Raw genomic sequence first — 21,342 nt, 5'->3', positions numbered from 1 at the left:
AAGTAGCTGGGACCACAGGTGAGTGCCGCCACACCCAGCTAATGTTTTTAAAAATTTTTTTGTAGAGATGGTGGCTGGGCACAGTGGCTCACGCCTGTAATCCCAGCACTTTGGGAGGCTGAGGCGGCAAATAACATAAGGTCAGGAGTTCGAGACCAGCCTGGCCAACATGGCGAAACCCCATCTCTACTAAAAATACAAAAATTATCCAGGTGTGGTGGTACATGCCTGTAATCCCAGCTACTCAGGAGGCTGAGGCAGGAGAATCGCTTGAACCCAGGATATGGAGGTTGCAGGGAGCGGAGATCACGCCACTGCACTCCAGCCTGAGTGACAGAGTGAGACCGTGTCTCAAAAAAAAATTTTTTTTTGTAGAGTTGGGGTTTCGCTATGTTGCCCAAGCTGGTCTCAAACTCCTGGGCGCAAGTGATCCTCCTACTTCAGCCTCCCAAAGTGCTGGGATGACATACGTGAGCCACCACGCCCAGCCTATAGAACAGGGGTCCCTAACCCTCGGGATGCAGACTACTACTGGCTGTGGCCTGTTAGGAACCAGACTGCACAGCAGGATGTGGCCTCAGGCGACCTTTACAGCCTGAGCTCTGCCTCCTCTCAGATCAGCAGCCACATGAGATTCTCATAGGAGCTCAAACCCTATTGTGAACTGTGCACACTCCTTATGAGAGTATTGTACACTCCTTATGAGAATCTAATGCCTGATGATCTGAGGTGGAACAGTTTCATCCCAAAACCACACCCCATCCCCCGCATCTGTGAAAAAACTGTCTTCCATGAAACCCATCCCTGGTGCCAAAAAGGTTGGGGACCATTGCTATAGGACATTTTTGAAATGATAACATTATAAAGATGGAGAACAGACTGGTTGCCAGGAGTTAAGGGGGTGTGGGGTTGGGAAGGAAGTGCACGTGGCTGTAAAAGGGATCCTTGTGGTGACGGAAATGTTCTGTATCTTGACTGTGTCAATGTCAGTATCCTGGTTGTGATAACGTACTATAGTTTTGCAAGATGTTATCAATTGAGAGAAACTGTGTAAAGGGCAATCTTTCTGTTATTTCTTACAACTTCATGGGAACCTACAATTATCTCAAAATACAAAGTTTAATTTAAAAAATGAGAACAGTAATTTATTTATTTATTTATTTATTTTTTCCTCTCGAGACGGAGTCTCGAGATCAGCCTGGGTGTGATCTAGGCTCATTGCAACCTCCACCTCGGGGTTCAAGCAATTCTCCTGGCTCAACCTCCCAAGTAGCTGGGATTACAAGTGCCCGCCACCACGCCATTTAATTTTTTTGTATTTTTGGTAGAGACGGGGTTTCACCATGTTGGCCAGGCTGGTCTCAAACTCCTGAGCTCAGGTGATCCACCAGCGTTGGCCTCCCAAAGTGGTGGGATTACAGGCATGGCCCACCACACCCAGCTGAGAACAGGAATTTCTACCTATATTTCCTTCCTTACTGTGTTGTGTGTGTTTGTATGTGCATGTGTTTAATTTGTAGCATTTGCCAGTTTCTGTGGTGTAAATACTCCCACTACAGCTGTTTTCAAGCTAACATTGTGATATCACAAAAAATGGAATTGTGAAGGCACAATCAACATTAACAAGCCAGTTTAGACCAAGACAATTTTTCTGCCCTATTAGTTGGGCACAAGTTAGAAAGGTTGATAGTATCTCATGTTGGAAAGGTGAGAGAGAAGAACCCTCATGCATTATTAATGGCATATGCATTGAAGTGCCCTTGTTTGAGGGCAATGCTGTTAGTAACTTTTAAAATATGAGATGTCATACTTTTTGACTGAAAATTCAACTCTTATAGGATTCTATTTTATAGTACTTAGGTGCATAAATATACAAAAATAACTGTCATTGCAGCATTATTTGTAATAGTGGAAACAGAAAACTTTTCATTAATAAGAGAATGGTTAGGCCATCCAGTGGCCCACACCTGTAATCCCAACATTTTGGGAATCCAAGGCAGGAGGATCGCTTTAGCCTAGGAGTTGGAGACCAGCATGGGCAACATAACAAGACCTTGTCTCTACTAAAAAAAAAATAATAATAATTAGTCTGGCATGGTGGCACACCTGTATTCCCAGCTACTTGGGAGGCTGGGGCAAGGAGGATCGCTTGAGCCCAGGAGGTTGAGGCTGCAGTGAACTGTGATCACACCACTGCACACCAGCCTGGGTGACAGAGCAAAACTCTGTCTCAAAAAAAAAAAAAAAAAAAAAGCACTTGGGAGGTCAAGGGAGGCGGATTGCCTGAGCTCAGGAATTTGAGACTAGCCTGTGAAAAATGGTGAGACTCCATGTCTACAAAAGATATAAAAATTAGCTGGGTGGTGGGCGCCTGTAGTCCCAGCAACTGGGGAGGCTGATGTGGGAGGATGGCTTGAACCTCTGGGAGGCGGAGATTGCAGTGAGCCGTGACCCACCACTGCACTGCAGCATGGCCAACAGAGCCAGACCCTGTCTCAAAAATAAAATAAAATAGACCAGGCGCAGTGGCTCACACCTGTAATCCCAGCACTTTGGGAGGCCAAGGTGGGCGGATCACCTGAATCAGGAGTTTGAGACCAGCCTGATCAACATGGAGAAACCCCGTCTCTACTAAAAAATACAAAATTAGCGCCGGGCGTGGTGGCGCATGCCTGTAATCCCAGCTACTCAGGAGGCCGAGGCAGGAGAATTGCTTGAACCTGGGAGGCGAAGGTTGCAATGAGCCGAGATCGCGCCATTGCATTCCAGCCTGAGCAACAAGAGTGAAACTCCATCTCAAAAATAAATAAATAAATAAATGAATAAATAAATAAAATAAAATAAATAAAAATTAGCCAGGCATGGTGATGCGAGCCTGTGGTCCCAGCTACTCAGTAGGCTGAGGCAGAAGGATCACTTCAGCCCGGGAGGTTGAGGCTGCAGTGAGCCATGGATTGCACCACTACACTCCAGCCTGGGTGACAGAGTGAGACCCTGTCTCAAAAAGAAAAAAAAAATGATTAAATAGTTCATAATATATCTGTGCTGTGGAATATTGTGAAGCAATTACAACAAGTTAAGTAGACTATACAGGGAAGGAGGGCCAAGACACTTGAGAGCAAAAAGCAGGCTGCCAAACTGTATATAACACGATTTCATTCCAAAAAATAAACAATTCTGTTTGCATGTGGATAAAAACAGTCTAGAAAGACACAACAAGATACAAATGAAGGTTACTTGGGAAAAGAGTGAAGTTGGGTAATTTTTACTTTGTATATTTATTTATTTGAGAGAGTTTTGCTCTTGTTGCCTAGGCTGGAGTGCAATGGCGCCATCTCGGCTCACTGCAACCTCTGCCTCCCAGGTTCAAGCGATTCTCCTGCCTCAGCCTACCGAGTAGTTGGGATTACAAGCACCTGCCACCACGCCCGGCTAATTTTTGTATTTTTAGTAGAGACGGGGTTTCACCATGTTGGCCAGGCTGGTCTCGAACTCCTGACCTCAGGTGATCTGCCCACCTCGGCCTCCCAAAGTACTGGAATTACAGGCATGAGCCACCACGCCCAGCCTTATTATTATTATTATTAATATTGAGACAAAGTCTCGCTGGGTAGCCCAGGCAGGAATGCAGTGGTGCAATCTCGGCTCACTGCAACCTCCGCCTTCTGGGTTCAAGCGATTCTTCTGCCTCAGGCTCCCAAGTAGCTGAGACTACAGGCGCCCACCACCACGCCTGGCTAATTTTTATTTTTTTATTTTTTTTATTTTTAGTAGAGACGGGGTTTCACTATGTTGGCCAGGGCGGTCTTGAACTCCTGAGCTTGTGATCTGTCCACCTCAGCCTTCCAACATGCTGGGATTACAGGCGTGAGCCACAGCGCCCGGCCGTACCTGTCCTTCTTGGGAAGGCTTTCCAGGTATTTGAAGGGACTTAGGTGCTGTCATCTAAGCTGTCTCTGCATTAGGCGGCACCCCAAGCTCAGTAATGCTGTGGTCCCTGCAGCCTCATAGAGCACCACCTTGGTGGTCCTTAATAAGAGCCAAAAGAATTCTCTGGATTACCAGGTAGAAATTCCTATTCTCTTCTTGTACTTTCTTCCAAACAAACAGAGTCTCTCTCAAAGTCTCAAAGCCATGTGTAGTGGCATAGGGATCTTGCCTGTGAATAGCCACTGCTCTCCAGCTTGGGCAACATAGCGAGAACTCATCTGTCAAAAAAAAATTTTATAGTAATGCTAAAATCTAAAATGGTATTATAACCTCTCTCAACCCACCATTTCCCTCTCCAGGGACCAAGTTACTCCCTTCCTCCCCTTTCTCCAGGAAAGCCTACTTCCTGCTTTAATTCCATTATAATTGGCAGATTTCATTTATTTTGATTTATTTATTTTGAGACGGAGTCTCGCTCTGTCGCCCAGGCTGGAGTGCAGTGGCGTGATTTCGGCTCACTGCAAGCTCCGCCTCCCGTGTTCTCGCCATTCTCCTGCCTCAGCCTCCTGAGTAGCTGGGATTACTGGAGCCCGCCACCACACTGGATAATTTTTTGTATTTTTAGTAGAGACGTGGTTTCACTGTGTTAGCCAGGATGGTCTCTATCTCCTGACCTCGTGATCCGCCCGCCTTGGCCTCCCAAAGTGCCGGGATTACAAGCATGAGCCACCGCGCCCGGTCGCTTTCATTTATTTTTTATTGCTGGAAAATGTTTCAGAAGTTCCTTACTTTTTTCCCAGAGTGTCGTTATAAGTAAGACTATATAAAACTCATTTTCAACTGCCACCATGAGTCAATTTTGCGCGCACACCCCCCGCTCCGCCCACATTCTTAGTGTTGTTTTCTGTGTTAAACACAAAACTAGCACAAATGGTACCATATCATATATGTCATTCTGTGGTTTATCTGGTTCACTCAACAATGTGTTTGATATGTTAGGTTCTTTCCTTTAAGCTACCTTGTAGTATTCTTTTGTGATAATATACTGCATTTTATCTACTCCCCCTTGATGAGCATTTAGACTGTTTCTATTTTTTTGCTATTACAAACAATGCTCTGATGAACATGCTTGAATGTTTCCTAACATGTACATGTGAGTGTCTCTATATTATAGGTTTATTGGGTAATTTAGCATGTATAATTTTCAGTTTTATTAGGTGCTATCAAGTTGTTTTCCTTTTCTTTTTTTTTTTTTTTGAGACAGAGTTTCACTCTTGTTCCCCAGGCTGGAGTGCAATGGCACAATCTTGGCTCACTGCAACCTCCACCTCCCGGGTTCAAGTGATTCTCCTGCCTCAGCCTCCTAAGTAGCTGGGATTACAGACACCCGCCATCACACCAGGCTATTTTTTGTATTTTTAGTAGAGATGAGATTTCATCATGTTGGCCAGGCTGGTTTTGAACTCCTGACCTCAGGTGATCCGCCCGCCTTGGCCTCCCAAAGTGCTGAGATTATAGGCATGAGCCACTGCACAAGGCCTTAAACATTGCCTCAAACCTCAGTGACCTTTGCCTAGAGGTGTAAACCTTGACTCTACCCCGACTAAAGGACAATGACTCTGGAGCATAATCTTGGCAGGAAGCATGTTAGAACTGCCCTTCTCATTGCCAGTCTCTGATTTTATTTGTTTGATTTAGCACAGATTAGGGGAAAATCTGAATATCCATAATCAGACAGGTTCACTGGTCTGGGAAGGGTGTGGAGGTTGAGCACAAAATTTCCTCTCCCTATTCCAGAACTTGGGAGTTACACAGTTCAGTGAACCCTTGAAGGTAGAACATCAGAGGAACAGAGGGTACAGCACTGGATGTGTAAACTGTTGATTTTCTGGGCATTCCTGGTTGTGAGCTTTCCCAGTATAAGAGGTGCTCAGAACGGGGTGGGCCAGGCCTAGTGGTTCAGGGGAATAACATATGTTCTGAATGTGTGTTTACTCTTTTCAACTTTATTATTTTTATTTATTTATTTATTTTGAGACGGAGTCTCACCCTGTTGCCAGGCTGGAGTGCAGTGGCGTGATCTCTGCTCACTGCAACCTCCTGGTTGCAGCGATTCTCCTGCCTCAGCCTCCCGAGTTGCTGGGATTACAAGTGCCCACCACCATGCCCAGCTAATTTTTGTATTTTTAATAGAGATGGGTTTTCACCATGTTGGCCAGGATGGTCTCCATCTCTTGACCTCATGATCTGCCCGCCTCGGCCTCCCAAAGTGCTGGGATTACAAGTGTGAGTCACTGTGCCTGGCCTTATTTTTATTCCTTATTTTTGAGACAGAGTCTCGCTCTGCCACCCAGGCTGGAGTGCAATGGCGCCATCATGGCTCACTGCAGCCTTGGCATCCTGAGTGCAGGCCATCCTCCCACCTCAGTCTCCTGAGTAGCTGGGACTGCAGGTGCACACCACCAGGTCTGGCTAATTAAATTTTTTTTTTTGTAGAGATAAGGTCCCATTATGTTGGCCTTGAACTTGAACTGCTGGGATCAAATGATCTGCCAGCCTTGGCCTCCCAAAGTGCTGGGATTATAGGTGTGAGCTACTGTGCCTGGCCTTATTTTAAGCAATGTCACCAAAGGGCTGAGGAAGGAATGAGGACTAGATGAACTAAAATTTCAGAGAGGGGAGAACTTTTCTGAGGTGAGTTGAGTATATGCTTAGGATTGAGTTTAACCTAGACAGAATGCCTCTCCTTAGGAAGACCACCAAAAGTTTCTGGTGGTCATGGAAAGCAAGTTGGAAACTTAAGGGGCCTCTAACTATGGCCAGTTTTACCTATGGAATATTTGCTGAACACTGGGAATGTGCAGGAGCCTGGAGTCAGGCTAAAAGCTCCTAAAAGGCAGACTGAATCTCCTATGGTCTGGAATTACTGATTAAAAAATGAAGATCTGCTGAGGCAGGGCAGGGAGAAGAGCCTCAATTACTCAACTGGTCTTCTCCTCCTCAAGATATTTGCCAGATTTTGAGTCTGCATGAAGTAGAAGCCTGGAGAGCTAGCTCAATATAATTCCGTATTTCAGGGCAGAGAGGATGAATACCTGTCCAGTTTTCAAAGGTTGTGAGAGGCTGGGCGCAGTAGCTCACACCTGTAACCCCAGCACTTTGGGAGGCTGAGGTGGATGGATGGCTTGAGTCTAGGAGTTCAAAACCAGCCTGGGCAACATAGTAAGACCACCATCTCTTTAAAAAAAAAGAAAAAGAAAAGAAGTTAGCCAGGCATGATGGCATGCACCTGTGGTCCCAGCTACTCAGGAGGCTGAGGTGGGAGGATCACCTGAGCCCAGGAGGTGGAGGTTTCAGTGAGCCATGATTGCACCACTGCACTCTAGTCTGGGTAACAGAGCAAGGCCATCTCAAAACAACAACAAAAGGTTGTGAGAAGGGGGAACGAACCAGGCTGAAACAGCAACCCAGTCCTGACACAGTCTAATCTCAGATTGAATTGAAGTGATCAGATCCTTACTCTATCTGCCTCATAGAAAAAAGGGAAAACTCTCTTTGGTAGAAGATAATATGATATGGCTCCTCTATATTTACTCATAATTTCTGGCAAACAATAGAAAATTGTAAAACTTGCAAAAGACAAAATAAATGTGACCATAATTAAAAAAAAAAAAGATAATAGAAGAAGACCCACAGATGATCCCGATATTAGAGTTAGCATTCAAGAATGTAAAATAACTACAATTAACATGCAAAGGAAAATAGAGAAAATGATGAATATATAGATGAAAATATGGATAATTTAAACAGAGAAATGGAATCTATAAAAAAAGTCAAATGAACATATTGAAACTGAAAAAAATCTGAAATTAAGAACTCAGTGTACAGGTTTAATAGCAGATTGGGTACAGCAGAACATAGGATTAGTGAACTTGAAGACAGGTCAGTAGAAAATACTCAAACTGAAGGACAGAGATTTAAAAAAGAATAAAAAAGAAAAAGAAAGGAGGAAGATTAGGGGTAAGCTAAAATATCTACCATACATACATTTGGAGTCTCAAAAGGAGAGAAGAGAGATTATCGGGCAAAAGCAATATTAGAAGAGATAAAAACAGTAGCGCAGCTATGGATAAGCTGGACATGTTTTCTTTCTTATCTTCCTTTTATAGCCCGAGGCCAGATAATTTTCCAAACTGATGAAAGCTATCAACTCACAGAGTCAAGAAGCTCAGCAAACCCAAGCAGGGCAGATACAAACAAAACAATTCCTAAGAATATACTAGTAATACTATTAAACACTGGCCAGGCGTGGTGGCTTATGCCTGTAATCCCAGCACTTTGGGAGGCTGACGCAGGTGGATTACCTGAGGTCAGGAGTTCAAGACCAGCCTGGCCAACATGAACCCCGTCTCTACTAAAAATACAAAAATTAGTCAGTCATGGTGGCGTGTGCCTGTAATCCCAGCTACCTGGGGAGGCAGAGGCAGGAGAATGGCTTGAACCCGGGAGGCAGAGGTTGCAGTGAGCCAAGATCATGTCATTGCACTCCAGCCTGGGCAACAGAGCAAAACTCCATCTCAAAAAAAAAAAAAACACAACAAACAAACAAACAAAAAAAACTATTAAACATCTTAAAGAAGTCAGAGGAAAAAAAGCCACATTACCTTCAAAGAAACAACAATATGACTAACAGGTAACTTTTCAACAAAAACAATGGAAGTTGGCTGGGTGCAGTGGCTCACACCTGTAGTCCTAGTACTTTGGGAGGTTGAGGCAGGCAGATCACCTGAGGTCAGGAGTTTGAGACCAGTCTGGCCAATATTATGAAAACCCATCTCTATTAAAAATACAAAAATCAGCTGGGTGTGGTGGTGCATACCTGTAAACCCAGCTACTTGGGAAGCTGAGGCAGGAGAATCGCTTGAACTCAGGAGGTGGAGGTTGCAGTGAGCTGAGATTGTGCCACTGCACTCCAGCCTGGGCAACAGAGTAAGACTCTGTCTCAAAAAAAAAAAAAAAAAAACACCGAAAAACAAACAAACAAAAAAACCAATGGAAGCCAGGAGACAATGAAATAACACATTAAAAGTTCCAAAAGAAAATAACTATCAACCTGTGCCAAAGGATAAATGCTACAAAAATAAAAGTTTAAGAAAGACACTTTTACCAAAACAATCTTGAAGAGGAACAAAGTTATAGGTCTCACATTTCCTGATGTCAAAACTTATGACAAAGCTACAGTAATCAAAACAGTGTGGTACTGTCATAAAGACAGACACACTGGCCAGGCGCGGTGGCTCACGCCTATAATCCCAGCACTTTGGGAAGCCAAGCCAGGAAGATCATGAGTTCAGGAGATCGAGACCATCCTGGCTAACATGGTGAAACCCCGTCTCTACTAAAAAATACAAAAAATTAGCCAGGCGTAGGGGTGGGTGCCTGTAGTCCCAGCTACTCGGGAGGCTGAGGCAGGGGAATGGCGTGAACCCCAGGAGGCAGAGCTTGCAGTGCACCGAGATTGCACCACTGCACTCCAGCCTGGGCGACAGAGTGAGACTCTGTCTCAAAAAAAAAAAAAAAAAAAAGACAGACATACAGACCAATGGATAGAATAGAGAGCCCAGAAATAAACATTCACATACATGATCAAATGAGTTTTGGGCTTTTTTTTTTGTTTTTGAGACAGGGTCTCACTCTGTTGCCCAGGCTGGAGTGCAGTGGTGCAATCATAGCTTATTGCAGCCTTAAACTCCTGGGCTCAAGCAATCCTCCTCTCTCAGCCTCCCAAGTAGCTGGGACTACAGGCACATGCCACCACACCTGGCTAATTTTTAATGTTTTTGTAGACATAGGGTCTCACTATATTGCCCAGGCTGGTCTTGAACTCTTGAGCCCAAGCAATCCTCCTACCTTGGCCTCCCAATGTGCTGGAATTACAGATGTGAGCCACCACACCCAGCCTCAAATGAGTTTTGGCAAGGGTGCCAAGACTATTCAATGGGGAAAGTACAGTCTTTTCAAGAAACAGTAGTGGGAAAACTGGATATCCACATGCAAAAGAATGAAGTTACAGCAATACAAAAATTAATTCAAAATGAATCAAAGATTTAAACAGCTAAAACTGAACTCTTAGAACAGGGGAAAAGCTTCATGACGTTGCATTTGGCAGTGATTTCTGGAAATGACACCAAAGTCAGGACAAGAAAATAAAATAAACAGGACTACATCAAAATTAAAAGCTTTTGTGCATCAAAGGACACTTTGCAAGACAGACTCAGTTCCTGCCTTTATGGAACTTTTAGCTTAGTAAGGCAGACAGTCTTCCAAGTTATGACGAATGCTATGAGAGGTGTTACAGAATTGAATTACAGAGGATATAAAACTTCAAAAATCCTCAGGGGATCCTCACATACTAGTGCAGCCATGGATACACTGGATATGTTTTCTTTCTCATCTTTCTGTTCTAGTCCCCCAGATCAGACCTTGAGTAGGTCAAGAAAGAATCCTTAACTGTATTGGAGTTGAGTTCAAATCCCATTCTCTTAAAAAGTGGAGTAGTGGGCTGGGCACGTTGGCTCACGCCTGTAATCCCAGCACTTTGGGAGGCCAAGGCGGGCAGATCACCTGAAGTCAGGAGTTCGAGACCAGCTTGGCCAACATGGTGAAACTCCATCTCTACCAAAAATAGAAAAATTAGCCAGGCATGGTGGTGGGCACCTATAATCCCAGCTACTCAGGAGCCTGAGGCAGGAGAATTGCTTGAACCCGGGAGGTGGAGGTTGCAGTGAGCCGAGATGTCTTATGTCTTGTTCTCACCTTCTTTTGAATATTGCATCATCAGTAGTTAGCAGTTTGCTTTCTCTGACATCCTACTCTCAGGCTGGATGGCTCTGGATCCTCTCATTTAAAAAATTATTTTATATATAGATAAAATATATAGCTATATTACCCCACCGGTAACATAGCTTCTAAAAGCTCAGGGTCACATCCCTGAGGTGACCCTCTCCTGCCTTAAAGTGTCTGCCTGATAAAACTCAAGGCTGCCAAAATAATTTACTTTGTTCCAGCCAATACCTGAGAATACGCCAGGGACAGTGGCTCACGCCTGTAATCCCAGCACTTTGGGTGGGCAGCTTTCTTTCTCTCTTTCTCTTTCTTTCTTCCTTTCCTTCCTTTCCTTTCCCTCCCTCCCTCTCTCTTTCCTTCCTTCTTTCCTTCCTGTCTCTCTCTCTTTCCTTTCTTTCTTTCCTTCCTTCTTCCTTTCCTTTCCTTTCTTTCTTTGCTTTCTTTTCTTTCCTTTTTTTGAGACAGCATTTCGTTAGTTCTGTCACTCAGGCTGGAGTGCAGTGGTGTAATCTTGGCTCACTGCAACCTCTGTCTCCTGGGTTCAAACAAATCTCCTGCCTCAGCCTCCCAAGTTGCTGGGATTACAGGCGTGTGCCACCACACCTGGCTAATTTTTGTATTTTTTGTAGAGACGGGGTTTCATCACGTTGGCCATGCTGGTCTCGAACTCCTGACCTCAGGTGATCCGCCCGTTTAAGTCTCCCAAAGTCCTGGGATTATAGGCGTGAGCCACTGCGCCCGGCCTGCGGTGGGCAGATTTCTTGAGCTCAGGAGTTTGAAACTAGCCTGGGCAACATGGTGAGATCTCCCCCGGTCTCTACAAAAAAATACAAAAATTAGGCTGGTCGTGGTGTCTCACGCCTGTAATCCCACCACTTTGGGAGGCTGGGGTGAGAGGATTACCTGAGGTCAGGAGTACGAGACCAACCTGGCCAATGTGATGAGACCCCGTCTCTACTAAAAATACAACAACAACAACAACAACAACAAATTAGCTGGGCATGGTTGTGCACCCCGTAATCCCAGCTACTGAGGAGCCTGAGGCTGGAGAATCGCTTGAACCAGGGAGGCGGAGGTTGCTTTGAGTTGAGATCGTGCCACTGCACTCCAGCCTGCGCAACAGAGAGAGACTCCCTCTCAAAATAAGAAAAAAAGAAAAAAAACAAAAACAAAAATTAGCCGGGTTGGCACCTGTAGTCCCCAGCTACTCGAGAGGTTGCAGCTGGAGGATCGCTGAAGCCGGGGAGGCAAGGGTCGCAGTGAGCCGAGATCATGCCACTGCACTCCAGCCTGGGTGACAGAGCCAGACCTTGTCTCAAAAAACAAACAAACAAAAGACACCTAAGGACAGTGTTGAGGACAGTATCCTCACCAGTCTCTGTGGGAGGATGGAATCCTAACTTCCATAATTGCCAGCTAGCAGACATCATTGACCTAAGCACATTTACGTTGACTAATTCTGTAAATGTTCACTTCCCTGACTCTACTGACCCTCTGTCTCACCATCCCCTAACCTCATTTTCCCTATAAAATACCCATTACTTGCATACAAATTGCAGTTGAGTTCAGTTCATGCTGAACTCTTTTTCCTTATTGCAGTAGTTATTACTGATTGAAATCTGTCCTTTCCACTTTAGTGTTCGGCTTTGTTTATCTTTGACAAAATTCACCAGTTTGATTCAAGGCACTGTTTCCAGCCCCTGCTATGGAGTTACATTGAGAAGGAAACCCCTGGAATTTAGTTTCACCCCTGCACTTCCAGTGGAATTTTTCTTCTTCTTTAGAGGTGGGCAAGGGCCCTTGACAATAAGGAAACTTTCAGACTTGTCTAAGGTCCCACAGAGAGTGCTTGATCCACCTGAGCTATCACACCCCACACGGTATACACAAAGAGTATACACAAGTGTATCCTTTTTTTTTTTTTTTTTGTGACAGGGTCTCACTCTGTTGCCCAGGCTGGAGTGCAGTGGCACTACCTCGGCTCACTGCAACCTCCTCGAGGCGATTCTCACACCTCACCCTCCCAAGTAGCTGGAATTACAGGCCTGGCTAATTTTGTGTTTTGTTTTGTTTTGTGGAGATGAGGTCTCACCATGTTGCCGAGGCTGGTCTTGAATTCCTGGGTTCAAGTGATCCTCCCGTCTTGGCCTCCCAAAGTTCTGGGATTACAGGCATGAGCCACCGCACCCGGCCCTGATTCCTTTTTTTATTCTAGCTTCAAGATTCAGTTCTACCGTTATCGGCTGTGTGACTGGGTAAATCACTACACCGCAAGCCTCGGTTTCCTATTTACGAAATGGGTCGAATAACGGCTGCCACATGGGGCTGCTCTGAGGAGTACAGATGTAAGAGATCCTGTGTTCACTGATATTTTCATGTGGGCTTTTTGATAATGATCCAAAAGGAACATGAGAATTGTGACTTCTCAGCCGGGCGAGGCGACTTACTCCTGTAATCCCAGCACTTTGGGAGTCCGAGGCAGGCGGATCACCTGAGATCTGGAGTTCGAGACCAGCCTGGCCAACATGGTGAAACCCCGTCTCTAGCAAAAATACAAAAAATTAGCCAGGCGTGGTGGCAGGCGCCTGTAATCCCAGCTACTCGGTAGGCTAACGCATGAGAATCGCTTGAATCTGGGAGGCAGAGGTTGCAGTGAGCCGAGATCGCGCCACTGCACTCCAGCCTGGGGGACAGAGCGAGACTCCGTCTCAAAAAAAAAAAAAAAAAAAAAAATTGTGACGTCTCACTCAGGATCAGCGTCTTTAAGTGGCCACCTCCCCACCCCACCTTCATGCCTCCGTCCTCCTTGAATCTTTTGTTAGAACGCTGTGATCTGGTCCAAACTCCACGGAGATGCGATGCGAAGCCATGTTTGGCAATTTCAACTCCCTGTCTCGGTCGCCACCTAGGATTACTGCACGTTCAGCTACGACCTCATCAACATGGCTGCCGGAAGTCGCCTACAGGAAAAAGAAAGAAATAACACTGAAGGATCACTTCCGCTTCCGTTGGCGCAAGCGCTTTCATTTTTTCTGCTACCGTGACTAAGATGGAAGCGCTTTTGGGGTCGCGGTCAGGACTTTGGGCGGGGGGTCCGGCCCCAGGACAGTTTTACCGCATTCCGTCCACTTCCGATTCCTTCATGGATCCGGCGTCTGCACTTTACAGAGGTCCAATCACGCGGACCCAGTAAGTTCTCGGCGCTTTCGCTTGCGTAGCGGGCGGGACCATGGGGCCTGGTGCTGCCGGCCGGTTTTGAGAGCCCGGGAAGGTGAGGCGGGGACCCCGGGGGAGCGCGAACGGCAGGGGAGCTGGGGGGTGCGGAGTCCTGGAGAATGCAGAATAATTGGAAGGAATTATAGAAAATCAGAAGCGGAGCTCAGTGCGCGGAAAGAGGGCGCAGGCCATCCCCCCTCTCAGCTCCCACCGGCCTCACTCTTTAGGAACCCCATGGTGACCGGGACCTCAGTCCTCGGCGTTAAGTTCGAGGGCGGAGTGGTAATTGCCGCAGACATGCTGGGATCCTACGGCTCCTTGGCTCGTTTCCGCAACATCTCTCGCATTATGCGAGTCAACAACAGTACCATGCTGGGTGCCTCTGGGGACTACGCTGATTTCCAGTATTTGAAGCAAGTTCTCGGCCAGATGGTGTAAGTCATCCAGAGAACAGGAGAGTGGTTCCCAAGTAGAGAGGGGAGTCCCCTGTTTTTTATTCCCTTCGATGGGATGGGGGGACTTGTTGCAGCGGGGGACTGGGAGAGTTGTTGGAGGTGGGCGATCTGTGTTTGCAATAAAGTTTTTGGCATTAGGTGGTGTAAAATGGGGGGAGGTGTGGTAACTTCTTTTGGGGATGGGTGGAGACCCCGACTTAATTCTCTCCCTTTTCTCACAACCAATTCCTTTTAAGGATTGATGAGGAGCTTCTGGGAGATGGACACAGCTATAGTCCTAGAGCTATTCATTCATGGCTGACCAGGGCCATGTACAGCCGGCGCTCGAAGATGAACCCTTTGTGGAACACCATGGTCATCGGAGGCTATGCTGATGGAGAGAGGTTCATATGAATGCAAATAACTTATTTCCTTTACCACCCAACCTAGTACCTGTGTAGTATCTCTTCTGTCTCTTCTCCCCAAGTGAATCCCACTTTAACTCAGACCCCATGGTCCCCTTCTTCAGCTAAGATGAACCTAAGGTGAAATGAGTTTTGACCCATTGTGTCCTGTTAGCTTCCTCGGTTATGTGGACATGCTTGGTGTAGCCTATGAAGCCCCTTCGCTGGCCACTGGTTATGGTGCATACTTGGCTCAGGTAAGTAGTATGTCTAGAGGTGGGAGAAAGGGAAGACAAAAGGAGATGGATTAGTATTTGTCTGCTTTTCTCCTGAAATTCTGATATGTGGGATGGGCTGGGATCGCTATTACTGGGCAGATGGTTTTCTTTGTAGTCTGGGGGCTGTAGGTGTTGACACTGATTCTAGTGACAAGATGACATGTCTGGGAGTCAGTAGACATGCAAAGAAAGGACACCCTAGAACTTCTTGAAGTGCTCTTTAGCTTATTTTGTAAGCAGAGTTCATTCTGGTGAGGCAAGAGGTAGAATGTCATCTTTTCACTCTTTAATGCTTTTTATACCATAGATTTGAGACAACTAGCCTGTTATTCAGCCCAATATCTCCCATGGTTTCCCCCCAATCTCCCTAGCCTCTGCTGCGAGAAGTTCTGGAGAAGCAGCCAGTGCTGAGCCAGACCGAGGCCCGCGACCTAGTAGAACGCTGCATGCGAGTGCTGTACTACCGAGATGCCCGTTCTTACAACCGGGTGAGGGATGTGCTGGGAACCTAATTGGCGGGCTCTGGATCCTTGCAATCCCTGGGTCTCTATGCTTTGAAGAACAGATTGCCTTACTTGTGTGACTCCTATTTTCACATTGGGGAAGACCTCCACCTGACTTTTCATTTAAGGACTTAAGTGGTGGGCATTATTGAATGCTCTGCTTTCTTCCAGTTTCAAATCGCCACTGTAACCGAAAAAGGTGTTGAAATAGAGGGACCATTGTCTGCAGAGACCAACTGGGATATTGCCCACATGATCAGGTGAGTAATACGGAAAAAATTGATGACAGATTTGGGAGGTCTTTGGCTTACACTAAGCTGGGCTTTTCTGGGAGGCTCACCCAGGAAAATTCTCTGGGTGGAGAGTTTTGGTTGGACGGTACAGCTATTTTTAGGAATTGATCCCTTTACGCTTCACAATTTTATTATTCTGTCTTTTTTAGTGGCTTTGAATGAAATACAGATGCATTATCCAGAACTGAAGTTGCCCTACTTTTAACTTTGAACTTGGCTGGTTCAAAGATAGACTCTTCTTTTGTAAAGTAAATAAATTCTTCAAAATGCTTGCTGAGTGGTTTTTGTCTGACTGGGTCACACCAAGTGCAAAACTGCTGAGTACTGCCATGTGCCATCTCCCTCCCTGGTCGGAGAACCCTTAGGGTCTTGCAGCACATACACAATTCTCTGCACAATACAGAAAGACACACTAGTGTCATTTGGAGCTGTATTAGAAGCAGAGCTTCCTGTAGAAGCCAGACTTAATTTTTGTGTGCTAACTGGCTTTTGTGTTCAAATTCTCCTCCCAAATCTTCCTCCACTGCACTGGATTATCAAAAGAATACAGATTTCTTAATGTTGGCTGTGGTTTTCATTAAAATACCACTTTAAAGATAATCTAGTAGAGCTGTTCTGCATCAGGTTGCCCTCAAGTCAGCTGGGGCATTAGCCATCCCTGGAATGGTTCTAAACCTGAATATTTCAGAGACAAAAGTCTCATTCTGTTGCCCAGGCTTGAGTGCAGTGGCATGATCACAGCTTACTGCAGCCTTGAATTTCTGGGCTCAAGCAACCTCCTGCCTCAGCCTCCCAAGTGCTGGGATTACGGCATGAGCCATCATGCCTAGCTTGAATTTTTAAAATGAACACTGTAGGCGATTCTGACACATATCCTCTCCAAACTTATTGAGAAAGAAAATATAGGCAGCAAATTCAAAGTATAGAAATTCAGTGAGAGGACTGAAGGAAAAAATAAAACCATCTCTCCATTTGCATTGTCCGTAACAAACTTGTAAAGCCAAACAATGAGCTTTCAATCTGAAACCTCCACACATTCAGTCTCAACACAGAAAACAGTCAATAAATACATGTTTATTGATTAAACTGAATTATAAAAAACAAAACCAAAAAAAAATTTCCTTCTACTACTAAGCCATGCAGGCAGAGTCCACAAAGACAACTTCCTGGCCAAAACCCAGCTGATCCACTGTTGGTATTATGATCTAAAAAAAAATTACCCATCAAGAAAGTCAATCGTGTGCAGAAGACAGGAACCCCAGCTCTGCTAAGGCTGTGGCTGCTGCAGAGACTACCAAAGAGTAGGATTAGGTTGTTGTAGATAGATGTGACCAACCATAGTTCTTGAACTTTCTCAAAGGCAAAGGCTGACTTCAAAGTCCATAGTCAATAAAATGGCATCAGGCAAAAAGCTGGGGAAGAGAAGCCCAGATGGATCCTTAGTTGTTTTCAGATGTCAAGGGTTCACAAAGCTGGCCAAGCTGTTTCTGGAAGGGACTTTTCCAGTTCACTATATTATAGTGTGCTGGGGGATGAAAAAACAAAAAAGCAGGGTGGGGTGGGAGAAATGGGTGGTAACAAATGTCACACCTGTACCACCAGGCCCATCACATCTTGAGCATTCCCCAGTCTGTGAAAGCCTATTAAACAGGGTCACCTAGAAAAAAAACAAGTTTATAAATCCATTTCCCCTCATTTTATTAAATGTTCCACTTATGTACATTTTAAAGACGAACCATTTACAAGCTTGTGCAGGTTGCCTCCTTGGCTCACAGGAGGGGAACATTGTTGAAAGCCTCAGGATAAACAGAAGACTTGGTTTTTTGCTCCTTTTCTCTGTACGGTACAGTACGTTTTGGTTTACAACCATGAGTACATACAATTAAAAAAATCCCTCATGCAAATTGTAGAAAAAATTTTTTTCCTTGAAGCTGGCAGTGAAAAATAAAGATTCATGTCATTTTCTTTGTGCACACCCCTGTGCGCTGCTTCTTCCTGTCAGATTCTTCCCTAAGTATTAAGAGAAATAGGGGAAAGCCACAGAGCACGCTGGATTTCAACAAGTGGTCTTGTCTTTTTAAAGTTCAACACTTCTTGAACAATTAGCTCCTGGCTGTAGGACCAGTAATCCCTTAAACAGGCATGCTCTCCTTCTAACAGGATGAAGTTCAATAAAGCAGGGACCGCCCCTGGGGGCTTACAGGATGAAGACTCAAACTGGGAATGGCTTCCACCCTAAAACTGTTTGATCGCCTCAGTACCTCTTGCTTGCTAATAACACCTGTATGATCCTTTGTCCAGAGGGATGGATGGTGTGAGAATGGGGAAAGGGGCCAAGGATCACAAATGCAAAAAATATTGTTTATGTCATGTTTTGGAGGGAAGGTGGTGAGGAAAAGACAAATCTATTCATTCTGGATAAAGGTGGTTTCATGCATTTTTAAAGCCACAATTTTATATCTAGGGTTGCTGTAGAAACCAACATCTCTGGAGAGGGAAGGAAAGAAAAGGAGAAGGAAGAGAGAGTTCAGTGGGACTTTTTTTCCATTTTCATTTTTATATAAAAGTGTTAAGACCACAATGAAAAAAGTTTTTTATCCATATATATAATAAACCAGTTTGTGAGCTACATAATTTGTCTTTCCCATCTTCAGAAATGTTCTCACATTGACAATTAGATAGCATCATGCCCAAAGACATTGGCCACACAATAAAACAAACAAAAAAACCCAGAAGTACTATGATACAATTGAGGTAAAAGGGGAAACAAAAAAATTTAACATTCGCCCACAAATAATTTTTTTTCTTTTTCTTAATTTTGTCAGAAAAATACCAAACACAGTGATTTAAATTTAAAAAAAAAGTCACAAAAACCTGTTTTTAGCAGAAGTGAATGACCAATGGGCCAGCTCCTTGGCTCAGACGTGATTACTATTGGTTTTCCTAATTAATCCACAAATCCACAGGGAAGTGTAAGTCAACCTCAGGGGGGAGTGGTGGTGTAAAATTAAAAAATATAAACCAAATACCCCACCTGGTATGCCCCCTTTTCCCTAAGCCCCTTTACCCTCCCTCACATGTTCCCACCCCCACTCCACACCCCCTCATGACCCCAACACTCAAATCTCCATCAGATCTAGGTCAGCTTCTTCAAAGCCATAGAAAGACTCGGTCTCACTTTCACCCTCAAAGAGCTGGTGAAGGCTTTCAGGCTCAACTGTCTCTTCAGGAGATGATCTGGGTCGTGGAGTGGAAGACTCAGAATGTTCCCCACTCAGCTTCAGTTGCTCCTCTAGGGAGGCAATTAGCTCCTCCTGCATGTCAGCATTTCTTGTAGGTGAGTTAATGTTGCCATCGGGGCCAGGCAGAACACTAGCCACCAGGAAGGAGCGCTGAACTAGCTCTGGACAGTCCCCAATGACACCTAGCACTTCACCCAGCCAGACAAGCACCAGCTGAAGCAGGACATCAGAATCACATGCAGTATCTGCCATTTCCCGAGCCTGTTCCTTCCATTTTTTATGCAGGAAGTTCTTGACAGTTCTTTTGATGCATACATCTAATGGCTGAATTTTGGAGCTACAGCCTGCTGGGACCACTGCAGGCAAAGTGCTAGAGGCACTAAGCATAGCCAGTACCTCTTCTGACAAGTGAGTGCGATGACAGTCCATCACAAGCATGCCTTTGCTGCGCTGGCAAGCTGTGTGCTTCTGCCACACTCGAGTTGACCACAGCTCCATGATCTCGTCATCACTGTAGCCACTCTCCTTTGCCTCTAGCAATATGGAGTCTGGCATGTTAGCAGGCTGATCCATCTGCCCTCTGTAGAAAACCAGGGTGGGAAGGACAGTGCCATCTGCCAGAATGGCTAGGACTACATCACACCAAGGTTCCCCTGTGCCCACTGTCTGCAGGGCATTCTCCTTTCGATCATCACTGCTCAGCACCTCTGTATCCAGGAACAAAGAGATCTCATCAATAGCCACAATCATAGACAAGGGTAAGTCCTGGTTGTGAATCTGCCGTTGTACAAATTCAATGAAGAGTCCTGCATTCTCTGCTACATCCTTAGGTAGGGTGTGGGCCACAGCTCGCCGGGCATGGGGAGTCAGGTGGTGCCGCAGCATGAAACGCACAGCCCACTCATAGGAGATCTTAAACCCCCCTTCCAAAGAACGTCCTATTTTGGTGGCCTTCTGGAACAAGGTCTCCTCATTTACAGGTAGCTGTTGTTCGCGCTGGGTTAGCACCCACTCAGCCAGTTTCTCTTCTGCCTCAAAGCTCAGATATTTGCCCTCTAGATTCTCCCCCTGGGAGGCCTGGAAACGTCGAAGCCAACGGCGAATACGTCGCTGGGGATTTCGGAAGTGTTCAGCTGCCTGTTCTGTATTGCAGCATAGAGCAAACAGTACTACTCGAAGCTTCTTCACAGACAGCTGCTCCTTTTTGCCAACCCCACCACTACCACCACCACCTGATGCTGGCTCAGGTTCCTGGGTGACTGGGCTCCCTTCATCCTGATCATCAACATTCAGACATTCGGCTCCCTCTGTAGCCAGCGGTGGAAGGGCTGAAGGCTGCGAGTGAGTGGGGGTTGGTGGTGGGGTTGCAGTTGAGGCTGGTGATGGGAGTGCAGGGGCTAAGGGAGTTGGTAGCTCTTCAGGCTCAGCTGGGGTGGCCCCCGCAGATTTCACAGTGGCAGCTTTGTTAGTGGGGAAGGAAAGAGGAGGGTACATATTCTTCACGTTCCGGTCATGCCCTCGGTCACGAGTCTGGCCATGCCTAAAGGGGTGAGGAGTAAAGAGAAGAGGAGAAATCTCAGTTCAACTAGGAAATTGAAATAATAATATGATAATAATAACAAAGAGTAAACACACTGCAAACCAGAAATTGTGAGCTGAGTTTTTGTTACCTTGAGTGAGCTATCCAAGTGAGTCCTATGGAAAATGAAACAATAAAAAAAGTTAGCCCAGTGAAAAAATAAGCCCTCCAAAGACAGTGCCCCGGGATTTCAACTTAATACATACAAATACGCTGTTCACAGTGACCAACTTTACCAGTTTTAATATAAACTTCAGGTCGGAAGGTTTCTAATTTGGTACAGGACATCTCAACAGTGAATGAGTGAGGCCAGGTAGGTATGCTCCTGATGCATACAGTACAAACCTGTATCTTTTTTCCTCCCCTTGCTCAACTAATCCCCATCTCTCCCACTTACCCCGTGGCAGGATGCTGCTGGATCTGTGAGAGGGGTTGAATACCAAATGCTTGGCCATAGCATCGCCCACAGAGGTAACAAAGGTACATGAAGTGCAGGCCAGCTTGATTCCACTAAAAAAGAGAATTGAGACTATGTAAGACAAATACAGCAGTGACACTTGAGACCATTAAGCTTTGAGGCTTAAGAAAGAAAAGGAATGCCCTCCCACTTTCTCCTT

The 21,342-nt window shown here is 45.5% G+C and overlaps 2 protein-coding genes across 11 annotated transcripts in view; one reads left to right on the top strand and one right to left on the bottom strand.

Annotated features, from left to right (window-relative positions):
* Positions 1–13,814: 13,814 nt before the first annotated feature.
* PSMB4 (proteasome 20S subunit beta 4) lies at positions 13,815–16,173 on the top strand. Its single transcript, XM_002810239.5, has 7 exons — positions 13,815–13,965; positions 14,220–14,426; positions 14,684–14,830; positions 15,006–15,087; positions 15,480–15,596; positions 15,783–15,871; positions 16,054–16,173. Exons 1-7 carry the CDS (start codon positions 13,826–13,828, stop codon positions 16,064–16,066), a joined length of 795 nt encoding a protein of 264 aa, XP_002810285.1. The 5' UTR covers positions 13,815–13,825; the 3' UTR covers positions 16,067–16,173.
* A 785-nt stretch (positions 16,174–16,958) lies between these two features.
* The window catches only part of POGZ (pogo transposable element derived with ZNF domain), a 56,522-nt gene continuing 52,138 nt past the window's right edge, over positions 16,959–21,342 (bottom strand). For all 10 annotated transcript variants that reach the window (XM_063727635.1, XM_024236538.3, XM_024236542.3 and 7 more), the window contains 3 exons: positions 21,123–21,235; positions 20,817–20,841; positions 16,959–20,686 (listed from right to left, as the gene is read on the bottom strand). In XM_063727635.1, the coding sequence (XP_063583705.1) occupies positions 19,024–20,686; positions 20,817–20,841; positions 21,123–21,235 (1,801 nt within the window). In that variant the 3' untranslated portion in view covers positions 16,959–19,023. The remainder of the gene's footprint in view (positions 20,687–20,816; positions 20,842–21,122; positions 21,236–21,342) is intronic.

This window comes from Pongo abelii, chromosome 1 (genome assembly GCF_028885655.2).
Source record: "Pongo abelii isolate AG06213 chromosome 1, NHGRI_mPonAbe1-v2.0_pri, whole genome shotgun sequence".
Classification (NCBI taxonomy): domain Eukaryota; kingdom Metazoa; phylum Chordata; class Mammalia; order Primates; family Hominidae; genus Pongo; species Pongo abelii.
The sequence above is the reverse complement of the archived record's forward strand: the minus strand, read 5'-3'. Positions and strand labels throughout refer to the sequence as shown.